At 50.2% G+C, this 19,871-nt stretch overlaps 7 protein-coding genes across 7 annotated transcripts, besides 1 other annotated feature; 4 read left to right on the forward strand and 3 right to left on the reverse strand.

Annotated features, from left to right (window-relative positions):
• Positions 1–19,871: part of a sequence feature (contig 1.18 602..175793(-1)) that runs on past both edges of the window.
• On the reverse strand, positions 563–2,437 carry ANIA_01318 (tyrosinase family protein; the record flags this gene model as incomplete). Its single annotated transcript, XM_653830.1, has 6 exons — positions 563–577; positions 859–875; positions 1,142–1,623; positions 1,694–1,959; positions 2,030–2,192; positions 2,244–2,437. 6 exons carry the CDS (start codon positions 2,435–2,437, stop codon positions 563–565), a joined length of 1,137 nt encoding a protein of 378 aa, XP_658922.1.
• On the forward strand, positions 4,743–6,116 carry ANIA_01317 (uncharacterized protein; the record flags this gene model as incomplete). Its single annotated transcript, XM_653829.1, has 6 exons — positions 4,743–4,823; positions 4,869–5,099; positions 5,169–5,256; positions 5,341–5,440; positions 5,489–5,557; positions 5,708–6,116. 6 exons carry the CDS (start codon positions 4,743–4,745, stop codon positions 6,114–6,116), a joined length of 978 nt encoding a protein of 325 aa, XP_658921.1.
• On the reverse strand, positions 6,745–7,630 carry ANIA_01316 (uncharacterized protein; the record flags this gene model as incomplete). The annotated part of the gene is made up of 3 exons (XM_653828.1): positions 6,745–6,782; positions 7,081–7,247; positions 7,305–7,630. The coding sequence occupies 3 exons, from the start codon at positions 7,628–7,630 to the stop codon at positions 6,745–6,747; spliced, it is 531 nt and encodes a 176-aa protein (XP_658920.1).
• Positions 9,390–10,147, forward strand: ANIA_01315 (protein srpkC; the record flags this gene model as incomplete). Its single annotated transcript, XM_653827.1, has 3 exons — positions 9,390–9,441; positions 9,542–9,802; positions 9,924–10,147. The coding sequence occupies 3 exons, from the start codon at positions 9,390–9,392 to the stop codon at positions 10,145–10,147; spliced, it is 537 nt and encodes a 178-aa protein (XP_658919.1).
• ANIA_01314 (uncharacterized protein) lies at positions 11,411–13,517 on the forward strand (the record flags this gene model as incomplete). The annotated part of the gene is made up of 5 exons (XM_653826.1): positions 11,411–11,834; positions 11,888–12,004; positions 12,074–12,157; positions 12,309–12,402; positions 12,452–13,517. 5 exons carry the CDS (start codon positions 11,411–11,413, stop codon positions 13,515–13,517), a joined length of 1,785 nt encoding a protein of 594 aa, XP_658918.1.
• On the forward strand, positions 16,272–17,411 carry ANIA_01313 (uncharacterized protein; the record flags this gene model as incomplete). Its single annotated transcript, XM_653825.1, has 4 exons — positions 16,272–16,299; positions 16,483–16,851; positions 16,895–17,107; positions 17,161–17,411. 4 exons carry the CDS (start codon positions 16,272–16,274, stop codon positions 17,409–17,411), a joined length of 861 nt encoding a protein of 286 aa, XP_658917.1.
• Positions 17,954–18,997, reverse strand: ANIA_01312 (zinc-binding alcohol dehydrogenase family protein; the record flags this gene model as incomplete). The annotated part of the gene is made up of 1 exon (XM_653824.1): positions 17,954–18,997. The coding sequence occupies one exon, from the start codon at positions 18,995–18,997 to the stop codon at positions 17,954–17,956; it is 1,044 nt and encodes a 347-aa protein (XP_658916.1).

A 19,871-nucleotide genomic window follows, 5' to 3' on the forward strand; every position in this document is an offset into this window, starting at 1 on the left:
TGGTGCGTCAACTCTATTTTCGCCGCAGTCCTGGTACCTATCATGTGCCTTCGGTACGATGTGCATCGCTGCAGGTAGCTTCATGGTAACGTCAGGCCCGCAAAGCAATGGGTGTGATGCGGTTCTTTTTCCCCTTACAATCCCTCCGCACCGCGTTGGCTTGGATAGTCATCTCATTTCGTCAGCTTGGGGTTGTGCCGACCCGCGTTCAATTTACATGCCCGGCTTTGAGGACCTCTCCATAGCAACCGATAGGATGTAAACTGTTCAACTAGGCATTATCATCTGAGCTTTGAAAGAGCACGCAATATCTCATGCTTGATGACAACTGTGGCTCTAAAATCCAGCCTACTGTTGTCTTACTACTGCCATCTATTCTGTCTTTTCTTTTCTGCCCTCCCTCTTCCTGTTTCTTTATATATCATTGATAAGTGCACTTATTGCGACCTTTATTGTTTAGATATGGTGCTTTAGTTTTTTGATTCATTTTTTTGGCTACCCGTGTTTCACAGTTTCTTTGGTAACTCGACTTGGTCCTACATAATCTTGAATCAAGGGCCCCTTAAGCCTCACGGCACTAAAAGGCGTGTAATTGTGCTTTACATATATACCCAGCTGTTTCTTTAGTGTCCAACTAGACACCAGCATTTAAGCTTTCCTTTGTCGGTATCGGTATAGGTTGATATTTGGATATAGATCCAAAGGATCATTCAGATGCAAGAGGCTGAGCGGACTCCGCTGCATACAAAGAGAATAACCTGTGATTGATGCTGACCGTCATCTTGAGTAGTTTGGCGTCGCTAATGGAGTGGCGACTAAATGACGGGAGAAAAGTAGGTGCGATAAAGGGTTACGCACCTTGCAAAAGAGGGATACTAGTACAAAGACATATAAACGAAGCCTAGGGCCCACGCCATACATGCAGAGGCGGGAATTTCAAGGCCTTATGAGTGTACAGGATGGTATCAATTCCAGTCTGATAATAAATAGAGGCAGAAAAAAGCCCCTCCAACCGGGCATGGCAGATCATGTTATCCTGAATTAAGTCTAATAAAAGGTATGTACATCAGACGGACGAAAAATCCACACATCTACAAGTAAACATAACAGAACGGCCCAGCAGTGGTATCAAGCAGCTCACGAATTGTCTTAGCCTCAGCAAGAACGTCGAAGTACTGCACATCATCCAAAGTCGCGTTCGGACTAGGACCTCGTCCCGGCAGTAGAGTTGGCCCGTAGACGACGAAAGTGCGCCTAGCCGGGTCAAGGTTCTGCCAGGTCCAGAACACACGGTCTATAGCCGCGTGGTGCAGGAAGAAAGCAGGATCGCCTGGTGAGGCATAGAAGTCACCCGCAGGGTCGCCGCCGATAGTGTAATGGCCGCCGGTGTGGACGCCGATGTAGCCATTAACGAAATCGCCCTGCAGGCGATCCTGGAAGGAGGAGATATCACGATAGTTATTGATCAGGTCGACGACTTCCTCAACTGTGGTCCATCTAGCAGCGTCAGGGTTGATATCACGGCGCAGGCAGCGCGGGTTATAGTCAAGGCCGGTGCCATTCTGCTTCTCCACACCAGGGACGTTAAGAGTCACCCAGAGCGGGCCGAGGTTGACGGTGAAGCTGCAGATATGGGATTAGCCAGAGTATAGGGACTTCGGGAGAGAATATGCAAGAAACCTGGGTAACACACTTCTTGAATGGGCCAGAGGTGACGCAGCCACCGCCGTTTCCAGGCTCCAGGAAGACGCCTTCAAACACTTCGGGGCCATCATGAGGTATGTAAGAGCCATCGCCGGACATGCTATATTCAGAACCGTCGAAGATAGGCGAGCCTAAGAGGTCGTCAACGTATTTGCCCCACGACCAGTATGGCTGGTAGCCAGTATAGCCGCACTCGTTGCGGAGGGCCTGTTCGTAGGCCCAGGTAAAGTACCGGTGCCAGGTCAAGAAGTTACCCTGTTATTATCATTAGTATTTCCACGCTGGTAGAGTGGCTACGAGTATGCAAAGGAACATGGGAGCGAACCGTGGTGTGGATTCTCAGGGTCTGGTTGATGTGGACCGCAACAAAGTCATCGTAACGAGTCCGCGCGCCGGGAGCAAGGGCAGGGTCGATCTTTGAAGGGCTCTTAGTAAGACAGATCACAGCATCGATGTACTCCTTCCGTTCTTGCTTGGTGAGAGATCCCCTAGAGTGTCATTAGCTCTGCGAGACATTACATGACTGGACCAAAACGTACCATTCCCGACGGACGGCAGCATTGAACGGGGTGCATTCGCTATCAGTATACCGGGGCTTGGTAAACTGGTAGAGCACCTGGTTCGCTAAAGCCTTTCCCGCCAGAATATCCCATTCGTCAACGTCCTTCAAGGTGGCCGTAGCGTGAGGGATGGCAGCAAGAGCTGCCACCATGGTAGTCAAAGAGAAGCGCATATTGAATGAGTCTGCGATTCTGCAAGATGACAGAGAGGCAAATCCAGCCAGATAAAAAAAATAAGAAAACAGTTTGCCAAGTGTGAAGAAAGGAAGAAAAGATCGTCACGACGGGCAGGGATGTTTTTATAACCACATCGGTCTGCTCCAGTCAGCAGGGGCAGTGTAGGACAAATACCCACGAGCCACGAGGCCTTGTTAAGAGGCCTTGTTAAAAGGCCTCGTTGAGGTACAGATCAAGCTATAAGAGCATGGAGACGAGAAAGCAGATTCTCGCTGCTCTTCGACGCCTTCCACATCCTCTTGGCGAGTTAGGCTATAATCGTGCCCACAATGGCGCTGTTACTTGACTCGTGGGAGTCTTGGGAAATATCCGGCAGCCTGCCGCGAAGCCGCAGCCAAGGTGCATTAGCTTAAGAGTTGGATGAATTTTTTGTGAGTTTGGCTGTAAGTCTGTATAGGCAACCCTTCCGCTAACGATAACGCCAGAGACTAGTCCCACGCTCGCGAGCAATACTGGCCCGGTGGAGTGCAGACGGCACTGGACGCAGATATTCGTGAGAGACCCCGTCTCTGGGTCTGCGGCATGCTAGAGGACGAGATTGACAGGTCTGATATTGAGCTAATCTCTGATCGTAGTGCTCCGTCCGATGCCTGGTCCGTGAGCAGGGGTGCGAATCCCTAGGGCCTTGGCCCTGACCCCGACATAACTCACTTAATAACAGTGCAGTGAAGTGGCCAAGATTGATGAATAGGACCGGCAGCTAGTGAAGATAGCAATCAAATTTGCCTTTCTTCAACCCTTTCTTCGGCAACCCGGTCGAAAACTCGTCACAGCCGGATGCATGTTCGCTGGATTCGGGCCCTGTTGCAACGAGTCCACGAAACCGCGTTCGGGAGATTTCAATCGACGATCACTGACCGGGACGGAAGCCCGAGAGTGGAGCAACAATCTCGCCTTGTGGAGTGGTGAGCAAAGAAGGACCAGCCGCCGTTTCACTCTGCTCTGGACGCGGGCTTGCCTGAGCCCTGCGAGCGCTGCCAGCCCTAATCTAGTCCTACTGCTTTTCCTCGGGGCTGTTCCGCAGGCCGACTAAGATAACACGGGCTGGATATTAACGATTCCTTCCTTCGTGTACTTGTATAGAGAACGAGCAATTTCTTTCCAATGGATACTCCAGACCGGAAATCTCCGTTCTTCTGGGGAGAAATCGGTGCTCAATTCTGGTCCCCAAGACTGCTTCCTTGCACGGCCATGCCGGGGTATACCCGGACCAACGACAGGTCCAGAATCATAAGGTACTGTCCATGTACTCTGTTAATCCTGGCACAGACCAGGCCCATTCATTTGTTGTGCGAATCACGGCTTTAGCCTCCCCTGCTGATTGTGGGATCTAGTCCTGACAGGGCACGGAATCTCCAAATCACGACAATAGCCTTGTCCTGGATTCCAGAGAGCAGCTACAGAAAAAGACGTTACTTCGCAGCTAATCATGCTGTTCGGCTTGGCTTCTAGACTACCGGGGTGCAATCCAACTCCCTGGTCGTCGCCCTTGCGTCTTTTCTGTGCCGTTGCTCCTCTTGCCGTCCTGCCTCAGGAACAAGGATGATATTGGTCTGGGACGGCACGCACGGCGGCTAACTCAATATACAGACTGAGTATTCTTCGCGTGTGCCGTTTCATTTCTTGTACGCAGAATCAGGATCAGGGGTGGTAAGGTCGCTGGGTGGCCGGTTTCGTCGCCATCGATATGCCCCGTGTCTTTTGTTGACGGGCCCTGGACAGCTCGAGAACTTGCAACCTGCTATCCTCGCAATGCTACCTTTTTGAAAAAGCTTAATTACTATCCTCATAGCTGTCCAGGGTGAACCGCTCTCATTGATAGGCCGCGTTGGCACCGAGTGCAAAGGAATAAAACTTGGCCTCATCTCGTTGAGACTGGTCGCAAATAGAGTAGTAGTTCCCAGAATTATTTACACGAGAACAAGGCCCATGTCCGCCCTGAAAGGCGTTTCTACATTGGTTTCCTTGTCTCTCCTTGGGCTGACCCATTGGTTAACGTTAAAGCTAAGCAACAGAGCTCTCGGAAGATCTTCATATACTTTCCTATACTCCCTTCTGCTTCCCTTTCTTGGTCTCACTGCCTGTTTCCTAACTGACGGTTTGGTCTAATGGCATGCGGTGACAATGGCGTCGCAGTTAACGCAGAAGCCATAGACTTCCACCGACGGGAAGATAGACTATTCATCGCAAGCTCCAAAGATCCTGGCAATCACAGGTGTTTTAACGGGACTTTCGCTCGTAATGGTGGCATTACGATGCTACGTCCGGGCCTTTATCCTCCGCCGATTCCATGCTGAGGATGGCATTATGGTTGTCTGTGGGGTAGGTGCAGCTACTGTGGAAAGAAGTCCTTGCTCACTGTATTAGGTCTGCTGCATTGGCTTCATGGCCTGTCTTGTCGGCGAGAGCAAAGTGGGTATGGGCCAATATCTCGCGGCGATCGAAAAGCAAGACCACCGGGGCAAGCTCACCCAGTGGATATGGTGGCGCTCTCTTGTTGTTGCCCTGGGGATCAGTTTGGCCAAGATATCTGTAGGCCTCTTCCTTCTCCGGTTCACAGCTCAGAATAAGTGGTTAAAGTGGTTTAACATTGGCTCGGTTGGTTTTCTGGTCTGTTTTACCATCGCTTCTCTATGCACATTGATCTTATAATGCGTCCACATCCAGGCAGCGTGGGATTCTGAACTGCGAGCAAAAGAATCAACAAAATGTTTTACACTCCCAGTGTTTCTGGGCATCGGCCGATCTAACGCCTGTAAGTTCCAGACACCAGCCAGTCCGTCATGCTTAGTTCTGGTGAATGTTCTGATACAGTGAGTAGCCATCAATATTATCACAGATTTCCTCTATGCCACCCTCCCTATCTTCATGTTCTACAACGTCCAGGTGAACAAGCGGTCCAAGATGTCGCTAATGGGCATCCTGGGTTTGGGTTACTTGTAAGCAGCATCCGTTGACTTGGCCAGCAGCAAAAACTGACATCTCAGTGCGTGCGCTGCCGCTATTGTAAAAACGGTTTTCCAAACTCGCTATTTCTTCGATAAAGAGGCGTACCGGTATGTTCTCTATCACCTGCCTTACCAGCAATCGACTGACCCCTGAAACTTCAGTGAATACACCTACCATATATGGAACTAGTATGCAACCCTGCTACCAGTCTAACTTCCCATCCGTCTGCAGGAACTAATCGACTTGATCTCATCCAGCGTCGAGTTAGCCGTCGGCATCATCGCCGCTTCCTTTCCAACAATCAAACCTCTCGTAAAGAGCATTATCGGCAGCACGCGCGGTCAAAGCAGCCGTAGTTACGGCCGATCCCACAAACACACTGGCGAGGCCTACGGCCTAAACAGCCACGCCCTCAGCGCGCTCAGCCCAAATCTCCACGACCAGGAGGAGGACAAATACCGCGTGCAGATACACGCAAAGTATCCGTCACTGTCAGCATCGGAGGACGGCAGTGAAGAGAACCTGGCACGCGACCGGAGGCAGATTCCCCTGAATTTGGGAATTGTGCAGACGACCGAGGTGATTGTGCATACAGAGGATAGTGCGGACCTGAATATGGGCTCCGCGATGATGGGGCCCAGGAGAACAATAGAGGACCGGATTTAACCGTTTTGTTTATCTCCCTTGTTCAATGGAAGGGTGATTTGGCGCCTGAGGGTAGGGTAAAGAAAAGGTAGAGAAACGGCGTTATAGATATAATGGACTGGCCTTGGCTGTATATGGAATGGGACTGTCGTGCCTGCAATCGTCGCTACGCAACAGCTAACAAACACTTATATATCGTAACTCAACTGCCTTCTGTCTGAATCCTTGAATTCACCCGCCAATAGTCGACGAACCTAAGATCTTGCCAGTCGGTTTATGGGTGGAGACCCTTCTCTGGGAGTTCTCTCATCTGACTCATGCTCTGAAGGAGATCACAAGGCTCGCTGAAGTTACAAATAGCAAGTGATTTATATTAACAGCCTTAGTTCCTAATCCTTGAGTTGTCACGCGTGAGATAATTCAGTCTCGGAGATAGTGTAGAGGACGTATTGAGGACGGGGCTAATCGAGATTCAAGCCGTATCCACCAAATTAGGAGGGTAGTTGAATATAAATAAATCCTCCAATCATTGCATCGCTAGGCAAGCCCTAATCCTGGCGGAACCTTTGATCATGCGTTGTACCAGAATCCAGCTCCACAGAACAAGGGCTCATATTTTAGGTAATGCGTAGACAAATGTTTAGTTACCTTAAGCACTGTTACTACTCCACATCATTATAGGAGACGCTATTTTAGATCTGCAGTGTGTAATTCAGATATCAATACAGAGAACCCAGAATGAAAGACTAGACTGAAACAAAAACGCTCTGCTTCAGCATTGAGAAATCTTGAAATCAGGTGCCTCTCACATTTTTACCTCTGATGACCTCTTCCAAAAGAGCTGGTCCTGAGGCTAAACAATCGACCATTGAGACAAAAAAAGTAGGCAACAACTTTCACCTCCAGAAAGGTCGTCCTAAAACAGCCCAAACAGCTACCGTCGCTTGCTATAACTGTGTGTAGGACTAAAAGAGAGATTACGTACGCCGCGTTAAGACTGGAAATCCTGCCCACCGCGTTCTCTGCGGCTCCGGCAGGACTCGCATACACCAGGCTGCATATCCCCCCTCATACTCAAAATCCTTAGTCCGCCACTTCTCTGCGAGTTTGTCCTTCCATTCCTTCACCCAGATAGCCTGTCTCGCGCCGTTTCTGGAGGCAAGCGGCACCATCTGAAACAAGCCTGTTATCATGTTGAATGCTTCTCACCTTTTTCGTTCCTTGAATGAGAAATACCATTGCGCCCATGATCGTTGAAGCTGGCGGGAACTGGGTAACGGCGATGAGACTAGCCCAGGTTCGAAGGGGGCTATCACAGCCTGCATCGCATGCAAGAGCGGGCGTCTCTTCGCCCGAAAGCCTTCGAAATTGTCCTTTTCAGCGTCCAAGTGCCGCGAAAGATCCTCGGGCCCCTGCACCCCAGCGAGAGCGACATCTCCAAGTGGTTTTCCAGTCTCATTCGCATAACCGATGCAAGCAGCTTGCCAGAGAGCAGACAATTTGTCGTCGGAGGAATCCTTAAGCTCAAGGACCATTGTAATATAGAATGATTACTTGGGTTGAGGCTTATTATTTGGTCAAGATGGTAAGGTCAGCGAATGGGGGAGACATGAGTTACCCCAACCCCTCAATTTGTCTGCTTGTCTGCAGTTGCTCAGCCGCATTCATTCATCTCCATTTCTGGGTTAGTTGCTGCAGGAGTCATCTTGTACAATTTCCGACCCCCTCAATAGCACCAATAGTGTTGTAACTGGCCATATAAGTTGCTAACGACGTCGGCCTATGACAGGGCTGCAACTTGGCCTGCGCCTGCCGTCGCGTGTGATCTATGGGACTCCAGATTCCGCATTTATGCTATGATGCCAACTCCCTTGAGAAAACGATATTTGATAGTGTATTTGAACGTATTTCACAGAAAGACATACACAACAGGAATAGGATAAACGTCCTAAAGAAATCCAGCACTCGACAGTCGCGACCTGGGCATATTCTGCTCCCCTAAACTTTTGGAGGGCAAACAATCTGCAACTATGGCTATAAGAGCGCATGTTATAACTCCATTTTGTAACTCTCAACATGAACCTTATAATCGTTCTTCCAGCATGTTCCCAAAATATTAAAAAGGCAGAAAAGGTCTGATTACTTTTCTTGATAAAAATCCCTCAACGAAACAGCCAATAATTAAATAATAAGTCATTCTTTATGGCACTCAGTAGGAACTCCTATCTAGTCCAGCGCAAAGGCTGAAACGGTGCCTCGGCTGATCACCTTGGCTACCCAGTTATCGTGGAATTAGGGCTGAGGATCACGCGACGCTCACCCCGCCACGGTTTCATCTACCAGCTCACCCACCAGCTCACCCAAGCTCCCCTTGGTTACCCAGGTCGCGCGGCTCCAGCGCGGCATGCTCACCTACTAGAACAAGTGTTTAATAACCCTCGACGCCCGCAAATTCACGCCTCGTGACAGAGAGTAACATCGTTTGGAGTGATCTACTACCGCTACCCCACCTGTCTATACCTTTCAATCTTGCTTCAGGTATTGTCTCCAACGATTCGCCAGCGAAGAATGAAGGCCAAAGCTAGCCGCAGCCCCAGGATTCGTACAGTGCAGTAATTTGATACAGTCAACTTCAGACACCGCTTATCCGTTTAAGGGGTACCCAGGAGCGCCCGCTCCCCCTGCTGTATCAACAGAAAACAGGCCAGGTTCGCCTTTGCTAACCAATTTCATCATTAGCAACCTGGCCAGATGCACGACTTAGACGATATAGAAGAAGGCTTCAAGGCGTACCGACCGGACGGCTTTCACCCCGTATAAATAGGCGACGAATTCAAAGACAGATACAAAGTCCTTAACAAAATCGGATACGGTGTCTATTCAACAGTCTGGCTGGTCAGAGACCTGAAGCCGTCGCTGTAAGAGGTTCAGCGGAGAGAAAGAATCACTGAGCTAACACAAGCAGACCCGGCGCCGAGCACGAGTTCCACGCCCTCAAAGTGCTCAGTGCAGACTGCTATGATGGAACGCAAGAGCCCATCTTTGAGCGTGAGATTTTGCGCCATCTTCGGAAAGGAGACCGTGAGCAGCTAGGTTACTACCATGTCTGCCATCTGCTGGACGACTTTGAGCATTCCGGGCCCAACGGCACGCACGTCTGTCTCGTCTTTGAGATTATGGGCGAGATATTGACGAGCTTTGGGGCTTGGTTCATCGAAAGCAGGATCCCAACTTTGGTGATGCGGAGATTCACCATACAGCTCCTGTTGGTGCTTTATTTCGCACATGATCATAATGTCGTCCATACGGGTACCTCCCACACTTCCAAACTGGCCACGAATTGACGGTCATACTAACGCCCATGACAGATATTAAACCGGACAGAATCTTCGTGAAGTTTCGCGATTACTCACTGATAGAATCCAGATACCTAGCTGACGCCCCAGTCCCCCAGCAGAATCGCTCCGAGGAACGATACACAGTAATCCCATCAACCCCCCTCCGGCGGTACTACTTCAATGAAGACGACAAAGCACGCGTGTCGGAGATTGACATTGCCTTAGGCGACTGGGGCGTCTCTAGCTGGACTGACCCCCACCTCAGCGAGAACATCCAACCCGTGGCCCTGCGAGCGCCCGAGGTCCTTATCCACGCCCCTGGAACGCAAGCGCCGACTTTTGGAACTTCTACGCCGTCGTGCTTGAACTGTATTGCGCAGTCCGCATGTTCAGCGGTGCAGTTTCCCCAGGTGGGCATTATGAGGTCAAAGAACACCTGGCGGAGATTGTGAATTTGTTTGGGCCCTTTCCTGATGAATTTTTGAAAAAGGGGGACCAGGAACTGGTGAGGGAGATCTTGACGATGAGGGACGAGTTAAGGGCGGACTTGCAACGCAGAGGCCACAGCTGTCCTCGGATAGCTTCATGCCTGGTCTGGATAAAGAAGTTAGGGACGAGTTCGCCTCCTGGCTGCGCGCGGCGATGAGGATTAACCCCACTGAGCGGGCTTCTGCTGAGGACCTCTTGCGACATCCCTGGCTAGGTGCACTGTAGGAAGACTACCTAAGGCGAAAATAGATGAAAACAATGACGTATCCGCTGTTATACAACTATAACGGGTGTGGATCACCGAAACATTCCTTAGAGATGCATACAGCACAGTCAAGTTGTGTGACGAACTGCCATAATTATCATTAAAGTTAATCAGAATCCACTTGACCCAGTCGATATCTCCTTCATACTTGATGTCATTGACAATGGATGTCTTGAGAGGGATATATAAGGTAACAGATCCGTTAAACGTCTGATTAACGGCCTGGTTGACGCTGCAGTGATATTGTTAACACAATGCCTCCTCGCTGCCAGTGCTTCCCTGGTTAGCATTTGTCGCAGTAGATGATTAAAAGAGCTGCACTTATGCTGGCACATATTCTCAGCCGACGAATGACGGCAGGACGCACCTCAGCGGCTTCAGTGCTTCAAGCGGATTCTATAAGCTCAGAGAGCTTCGGAGCAAGCCTAGACGGCCCTGCGTTGGCAAGGATCAGACTCTGACTGTGCTAGTCAGAGCCAGCTTGGAGGATTATTGTTTGAAGTAGGTATCCAGGCTGAAGCACGGAAGAGAGTGATCCACGTGCAGACTGAGGTTATACTGGCATTATTGTACAAGATGAAGTTCGCTGCGGATCAGTGAGCCTCCGTAAACACAATGAATATTCTTGTGTCTTTGTCACTCTCTGGCGTGGAGTAAGACTGGAGTAAGATCGTTCAACTGCTTAGCTTCTAACTGATCGGCAAAATATCATGGTAGTTTTCAGCACTAAACTGCTTGGGTGGGAGGGCCCAGGATATACAATACTTCCGTATCTGGTATACAGTCACCGGTCTTCGTTAAGAGTGATTAGGCACGTAATCATCCTTGTGGCGTGTGCTGGTGTGTGGTAAAGATATAACGGCAGCTGCCGCATAAGCCGCCCCGGATGAACCGGATTGATCGTCGACGACTCCCAAACTCTTGATTTTGCTTTGAGACTGATGTAAGCACTATCCTGATTAACTAGTAGGCTGTGATAGTCGAAAGTAATATTCTTAGTGGGTTCTCAAGACAAAGGAAACAAACCATGAGGCGTCAACGTTGCTGTGACAAATAAAAGCACTTATTCATAAGTAAGCATCGTCAGCATTAGCTGGGAACCAACCGCACCTCATCAACGCTGAGTTTTCCCCTTACCTCTCACTCATCCGGCGTGAAGCCCAATTATACCTAGTTCTGGGGACTAAGACTCTGGACTTCTGGCAATAAAGTTTGCAGCTATTATGGCTAACCTCTTGAGTGTGACCGTGGGAGCTGTGCTTCTGGCAATCGGTGCGATCTTTTACCAGCGACTTCTAGATACCCTTTCTCTAAGTGCTAGCCTGAAGGTAGTGGACTCCATGCGGGATATTATCTACCTTGGCAGTTTATCCCCTGCTGGCATTGAGCATTTCCAGAACATTTTCTACGCAGAGGAGCCTACGGGCCAGCGACGATTCGCAGCACCTGTTCCGACAAGACCGGCAAAGGGATCTGTCATTGACGCCACGCGGGCTGGTGCCTGGTGTCCACAGGGAACGGGAGATATCCTTCCGTTCACAAGTAGAGTGACCAACATCAGCGAAAACTGTCTGAGCCTGAGAATTGCAAGGCCGGCAGGAACACAGAAAGATGCAAAAATCCCAGTTGCGGTTTGGATCCATGGAGGTAGGCCCAGTATTTGTGAGCATGAAAACACTGACGAAGCTGATGGGCAGTAGGTGGTCATGCTTTAGGCTCAGCTTCCGATATCCTTTACGAGCCAGACGGCTTGGTAAAGTTGGCTGTTTCTGATGGGATGCCGCTCATATATGTTGGCATAAACTACCGCCTGGGCAGTAAGTCATGCATTAGGAGCCGTCGATGCTCTGTCCCTAGGTTGTGGAACGATTACTGATGATATGTAGTATTCGGCTTCGCAACCAGCAAGGCGTTGATTGACAAAAGGGATACAAATGCAGGGCTTCGGGATCAGCGTCTCGCTTTGGAGTGTATGTACCTTGGTGTTCACTTTACCATCAGAAGGCTGAAATATCGAGCGATCAGGGATTCGTGATAACATTAAGTCATTCGGCGGTGACCCTAACAGAGGTATATTCAACCACCCGTTTCCTGCATTCAGGCTGACAGACTATCTTCCAGTGACTGTGATCGGACAAAGCGTGGGAGCTAGTGATATTGGCCTGCAGCTAACGGCCTTTGGCGGGGACCAAGATGTTCCATTTCAACAAGCAATGTAAGTGAGTCGCGACCAGAAGCTATTCAGTGCTGACCCACGGCCCTAGAATGATGTCCGGCGGTCCAGGGCTGAATTTCAACAGCAAGCCAGGTCTGGTTGCGAACAATACTGCAGCAATCGCTCAGCAATTAGGATGCCAGCGTAAGGACGACTCGCAGACATTGGAGTGTCTTCGAGATGTTCCCTTTGAGCAACTGACCAACTTATCGGTTGCTGCATCTCGCGCAGCGCGTCCACCTTTCGGCGAAGGGTATTTTTATCCAACGATCGATGGTGACTTTATTCAAGATAGGCCATCGCAGTTGCTGCGCGCAGGGAAATTCGCCAAGGGGATATCCTTAGTAGCTTCCTGGGTCACAAACGATGGCGCCTGGTACGCGCTGCCGACCACGGCGACAGATGATGAGGTTCTTGGGAGTTTCGGACTATGGCTGCACAATCTCTCAGAGCCCACAAAAGAGAGGCTCCTTCAGCTGTATCCCTTGGAGGATTTCAAACACATGATTAAGCCAGAGAATGAGGGCCGTATTTCACCGCAGTATTATCGCGCAGCACAGCTGAACCGCGATATCTGGTTCACTTGCCCAGTCCTTGATTTCACTTGGCAGTACGTCGAAGCCGGGGGCGTAGAAGCCTCTCGGGTGCGGCTATATGAGTTCAATGAAACTCGATACGCGCCGGTCTTTGATTCCATGGGTGTGTCAATGTGGGGTGTAGCGCATCTCAGTGATATCCCCTACCTATTCTACAATGACCACCTAGGGGCTGGTGCGGACAACTCGGACGCTCAACTTGCGCTGGCTCGAGATTTCAGTCAAAGAATTATCCAGTTCGTGCACGGCACTTCTGGAGGGGTAGGTGATCGGCTTCAGCCATGGCCGCCTGCCTTCTTGAATGATCTTTCGAAATTTTCAACCGGAGACATGCCAAGTCATATCTCATTGCTGCTGTTTGGTGGGCCCGATGGGTCAACGCCCGCTAGCTGTAATGAAGGTGTTGGAGCTGACGTGGAAACCTTGACTGACGCAGAGAAAGCCCTCCATTGGGAACAGCTGTTCAGTCGTTGTGCATTTATCAACGGGCAGCGATTTAGAGAGGAAGCAGGGGTGTGAAGAATAAGAACTCAGTGAGAGTCTCGCTGTAACGGTGGTACAGTTAGACTACCTATCTAATACCACAGCGCCGGCTAGTAAAATGGATATTGGACTCTCTTGAACAGGTTTAACATAAAGTGGTCAAATTCAACAATATCTCTCTGAGTGGTAGCCAACCCTCGCCAGAACAGGTAATACGACTTCGACGAACGATGTTATGATTACAATGGTGGTAGCTTAAATGTTATGTTATAAACCATTTCATCTCACCCAGTCCTTTTGCCTGGCATTTGTGGGTTTCGTGCGAAGAGCTCCTATGCCAATGACTCCTTAAGGAACAAATTCATCACCCAGATTGATACTCTATCAGGTATCCCTCAGAATCCCTCAGAGGCATTGCCTTTCGTTTGTGGTATCGGCAAGAAATAATGCGAATGCAGTCGGTAAATGCACGACTGACCGTATGGGGCCCCAACCCGGTGTGCCATACGCCCCTCGTCCCTTATCCCAAAAGCCGAGTACAGTTTCCCTTTGCATAGCTACATCGTATCTTGTCCAAGAAAAAAGATATTCGACACGCCATGCAGCTCGATGCTAAGTCTATGCCCACAGTGAACGAGATGTAGGCCAGAGCTGGAATCTCACGCCGTGACACGAAGAGCGGGCCATTCAGTTTCGCGCACGCTGAACCTGGGGAACTGAGGGCTTCTGCAAAGCCTGCCATACGGCGGTTCTGATTCGAGCTAGCGACGTCACCTTACAAACAATCAGATTCCATTGCCCTGCACCGGGTAGGATCCTAGATTTCAAAGCTTACGGGAGTACTATTCCTCTCCCAAAGAGCGGACGAAGGCCGAGCGAAAAGCATTCACTGCACTTCCTATCTTCATAGGATGCACTGGTTGCAGGCCCTAGAATGCCGGCTTTCCTCGAAGCCTCTACACAGACCTGCGGCATGCAGAGGAGCAGATCATTATTACCCGTGGTGGACATGGCCTGATAATCAGGCTGCAGAGGCGGGCAATTTGAGATAGGAGCGAAACTTGCTAGCCCTCCCTCTGCTACATTTTTATTCCTTAAAGGCTGCCCGCCAAAGCCGTGAAAGTGGTCACTTACTCGGTGCGGATCTCCCAACAAGAATGGGAGAATACCATGCTGGGCATGCAAGACCCGAGAATTCGTCCGGGAATTACAAGCTATGTGATCCAGCCGTTTGTACAACAGGTCGGATTCGCTTTGATCGGGGATGAAGGCAAAAAGATCGATGGTTGCCGCATGGTTGGGTGTTATTATAGCATCAATGGCCGCTTTCTCGGTCTTGGACTTTGGCGTTCAAGTATTCGGAAAGTGTGCAATGTATATGGCGGCTCTGGGTGTGTGCTTTTATATTCGATCGCTCATGCCGATATCGATGGGTGATGGACCGGAGGAAGACTTCACTAATAGGTGTAAGTGAGAGTATCCCCAATCCAGGAAAAAATGCCCTAAATAGGAGGCTGCACCTCCTCAACCGTGTTAAGAACGTTTATATTAATGCTAAATGCCACTAACTAGGCCCTAATTAAACCTCTCCAATTCTTGCGGGATATCTGGATACTCACCCTCTATCTTTATGCTTACACACCACAACTCTATATAAGAACAAATACTCCGTCTCCAGGAAGGTTCCTGTCACTGTTACCATTATATGCTACAACATTTCAAACCCTAAATGAACCTTTGAATATCCTACGACCAAGCCGATGTCGTTATAGGTAAACAGAGATAAATCTTCCTATCTAAGCGTGCCGTATGAATAAGGAATAGCTAAGAGACAGGAAGCTAGGAGGGTCGAAAGTCATAAATAGGGAAAGGTGGCATGTGCCAGCCGAATGAACTACTCGCGGAGACTACAAGTTCCAGCGAGGCCTACCGAGCCCCAGCCAGTAGGTTTGTAGAAGGTAAACTTGCTAAACCTACCACCACCCGCCAAGCATTAGGTTGGTTTAGGCCTTTAGGTAATCTATTGATTCTGGATATTATCGCCCCCATGGGTAGTTTATTCCCAAGCAACCACCCCGTGAAACGCCCGGGCCCATCAGCTAAGCCTAAAACCCGCCCCAATCTGTTGTGTAAGTCTACTGATGCTAGCAGGCCACTTTGAAATATTGCGGGCTTATTTAATATGTGAGGTCAGTTTAAGCATAAGATTACTTCTGTAAAGACTTAAATCATAAGGCTTGCATCAATACTTGACCTATTAATAAACATCACATAAACCCAAGTCCCTGGGTACTTAGGGTGTAGCGCCGGATATTACAATGATTCGTCAGAGACTGGACTGCAGAGCTTGATATACAGGATTTACCAGACCTTTGACGCTTCCTCTGATCAGGTTGTGCTGCAGCTGCTTTTATGAAACCTGGCTAGAAAAGGGCTAGGAAAGCACTGAAGAACATACCTAGCTGTGGGTTTATTCTATCACAGGAATCTACGAATGCAGAGAGTAAAATAATTTGGATAGTCTATGAAAAAATTTAGTGTTATAAAGATTGAAGTTGTGAAAGTAGCCGACCTGTGAACAGCAGTTGTTCATCCTATGAAAGTACGAGCGGCCACTGGGTACTATGTGACTAGATCCGGAAGATTTGACACTGACAGCTGGCGGGAAACGGCAAACATGACAGACGGACTGAGGGCAATAGCTCAGTGAGTGGCAGATTTGTGGACCTGAGCAGACGCGAGACATCCTGATATCGAGCAGCGGAGCTGCAGGGCACGGCGAAGGCCCCAATGAGTACGGACAAAGCCGAAGTCGTGGGTAAGAAAGAGTCAGACGTCCGTTGTTCCTTTCCCCTTCTTTTAGCCCAACTAGCTCACCGCAGCCCACTATTTCGGCCCACGCCAGAGTCTGCCAGAAGAATTGAAGCGGACAGGCTGACCAAAAGATTACCCTTAGTGCCAGATCACCTCTTGTTCCTTTTGTGCGATTGAAACCGTGCAGAATCACCGCCACAAGGAGCCAGGTTCTTCCTGCGCAACCCGGTCCTCCGCGACTGGGTCTCCTTCAACCTGGATGAGGTCTGTAAAGCCGATACGAAGCTGGTGGAGACCCTGAGAACCTGCGGGGACAGAGAGGAGCCTGCCGACTCGGCCATTGGGCGTGCCTTTGGATTCGCCCCTGGCAAGACCTATTGGGATTTTATTGCCAACGATGGCGAGGGCGAGGACAAGGGCTGGCGGCAGAGACGGTTTGCCCAGGGCATAAAGTGCCGCGCGGCCGGGAATCCCCAGACGCACCACCACTTGCACTCGGCGTTTGACTGGGCAGGGCTGGGAGAAGCTACGGTCATTGACGTAAGTATTGTGCGCTGTGTGTCTCGCTTTTTGGATCAGGCTAACTCGGGCGTGCACAGGTGGGTGGCTCCGCGGGCATGTATCGATCGAGCTGGCCAAGGCGTTCCCGGACCTGGAATTCGTCGTCCAAGACTTTGAGGGCCTCAAGTCTTTCCACGATGGCGTTCCGGATGAGCTCAAGTCGCGGATTAGCTTCGAAGCGCAGGATATCCTGCAGCCGAATGCGCACCCTAACGCCGATGTCTACCTTCTGCGCTCGATTTGCATGACTGGTCAGACAAATACGCCGCCCTCATTCTGAAGAACCTCGTGCAAACTCTCAAAGACGGCACCCGGGTCCTGATTGCCGATTTTATCGGGCCCGAGAATACTCAATCTGGGCCCATGTGGCTGGAGCGTCTATCAACCATCCAGTCAATGCAGATGATGACGATGGTGAATGCGCCCGAGCGATCTGAGAAGGATTGGATCAACGTGGTCAAGCGGGTGGATTCGCGCTATTCGGTCAAGCCGATGGTTACTCCTGCGGGGACTGCTATGTCTGTTATTGAGATTGTATTTAACGCCAGTGCGTAGGCCATTGTTTACCTACGACGGCGCTGTAGATCTTAGAGGGTCTTGGGGTAGACGCGGTGCAGATAGAGTACCAGGCATGGAACTGCTTCGTCGCGTCTCTATCCCATCTATGCATGGCCTTCGACACCATGAATTCCGTATATCAATAGCATCACTAGCATCACTAGCATCACTAGCACCAGTAGCATCGCGTAGGGAAGGCTCAGTGGAGCATGGGCCGGAACGGACATCTCCCAAAGCTATATGATCGGAGGTTTTATTGACAACAGAGAGAGAGACCATGATGATATATCTGCACACCAAGATGGAGATCTCAAAAGGCTAACTATGCACACAGTAGATATCGCCGGTCATCGACTCAATAAGCAAATTGTAGAAGCCCTACTGTACAACGAGATAGGTTGATTATTTCTTCGTGCGGAATCCAGCTATTGAATTGACTGTATTCTAGATACTAGCTGCAAGCTAATGACGACCAAGTTTGTCCATTGCATTCTGCATAAAAGTGCTCCTGTACGCAGAGGGACCAGGTAGACGATCCCTTAAACTGGCACAACAATCTTCGTACCACTGACTCCAGCCTTGAGCTTGTCTAGGGCTGCGTTTATTCCATCGAGACCGTCCTCCTCAATTTGGATATTCGGGCTAGGGACGATTTTTCCATCCTTCAAACCAGAATGCAGCCACCCATGGAAGACCTCCTTGATGTGCTTACTCCGCGCCACCTTGTCCATGGAGGGAAAGTTGAAAGTAATTTGGGTGTTATCGAGAGTCGGATGGCCTTCGGGGAGAACAGGCGAATGCGCTACCTTAGCAAAGGCATCCCCCTTAGTTCCCTTTAGAATGTCTAACGTAGGCTGCAGGGCGCCATCCACGACACAGTGCGCCGTGTGCAAGTATACACCATCCTTCTTCACGGCGTCGACAATCTTGGAGACAACGTCGCTGTCTTTATAATCAAAGACCGCATCAGCTCCGAGCTTCTTAACTAGGTCATGGTGCTTAGGACTGGCCGTAGCGTAGACAGTAAAACCAAGGGTCTTGGCTGATTGGACGGCGAATGAGCCGACACTGCTAGACGCGCCCCAGATTAGGACCGCTTGCTTGTCCGCAGGAGTATACCGAGTATCGAGCGGAATACCGATCGTAGTCCAAGCCGTTAGAGCCGTCAAGACAGCCAGGGGGAAGATGGTGCCTTCTTCAAACGAGAGATTGTCTGGAAGGGGGATGACCGCTTCGGACTGGGCCAGGGCGTATTTTTGGAAGGCTCCGTGGTCGGGGGAGCCGTTCTGGTAGAAGGACGAGGCAAAGGCAATGACTCGGCTTCCGGGACCAGGCACAGAGCCTGCCGTGACACTCGGGCCGAGTTTGGCGACCACACCAGCTGCATCACCTCCGATGACCGCAGGGTAGATTGGCACCGGTGGCATGCCATAGTCCCGCTGGTAATAATCACAGGGGTTCAAGGCCACGGCCTTCACTTCGATGAGGACGTCGTTGGGACCAGGCTCAGGGGTGGCCCGCTTGCCGACGGCCAAGGGACCGCCCGGCTTGGGGAGAATGGCAGCATCGTGCTCGGCAGTCATGGTGGATGTTGGACGAACAGACTTTGTGATTGTTTTTGGGAGAGTCTTCCACCTGAATATGCGAAGCATTAACGGAGAAAGGGATGATAGATGGTGGTGTGAGATATATAGATAGGGAATGTCCCACCACCGGTTTATATCGTGGCATTTGCTTGTGCTCTCGTTGCCAATCACGCCTCCCCTACTTAAGTCCCTAAAGACCGATGCTAAAAGCGTTTTAGTGCTTTGTTCCTGGTTCAAGACCTCAATTTCTCGCGCTACTAATGGGGCAAACCCCCTATCGCCGAATCAAAACGACACCCCAGCAACGAGGCTTTTGCTGATGCTTGTCGTTGGCCCGGCGTTAAAGCCTGGCGATTTGCCTCTAAATCCTAATCAGCGATTGAAACGCCGCGGCCCGACCTGTGTGGATATCGGGTGGCATCCATGGGTCTGACTCCTTTGCTAGGCGCCGTGGGTGGGGGAATACGCAGAGACAGCCGGGGAGGGCTTGGAGTATCACAAGTCCCCTGTCGGTACTGAGTACTCCGTCCGGTAGTCGACTACAGGTAATTAGTTTAGCACATTATACGCCAGGTCTCGATATCAACTGCGGCCTGAGTACTCAAGCTCCCCCGGGAAATTACCTGTTCCTGAACATAGAACTGCAAATGAAACAGGCAGGGTGCAAGTAGCATGGGTTACCATGATGATCCACAATCCACATCCTTACACCCGCACTACATCACTTCCCGATACAATGTTCAGGAAGACATAAAGTATACAGAAAGACAATTCTAATTCTTTAGCTAGATGCAAGATCCTTGCACGTGTCCAAAGTCCACACAGGATACACATATCATGTAGGTTATTTCAAAAGTCCTCTTTCCTCGTC

This window comes from Aspergillus nidulans, chromosome VIII (assembly GCF_000011425.1).
Source record: "Aspergillus nidulans FGSC A4 chromosome VIII".
In the NCBI taxonomy this organism is placed as follows: domain Eukaryota; kingdom Fungi; phylum Ascomycota; class Eurotiomycetes; order Eurotiales; family Aspergillaceae; genus Aspergillus; species Aspergillus nidulans.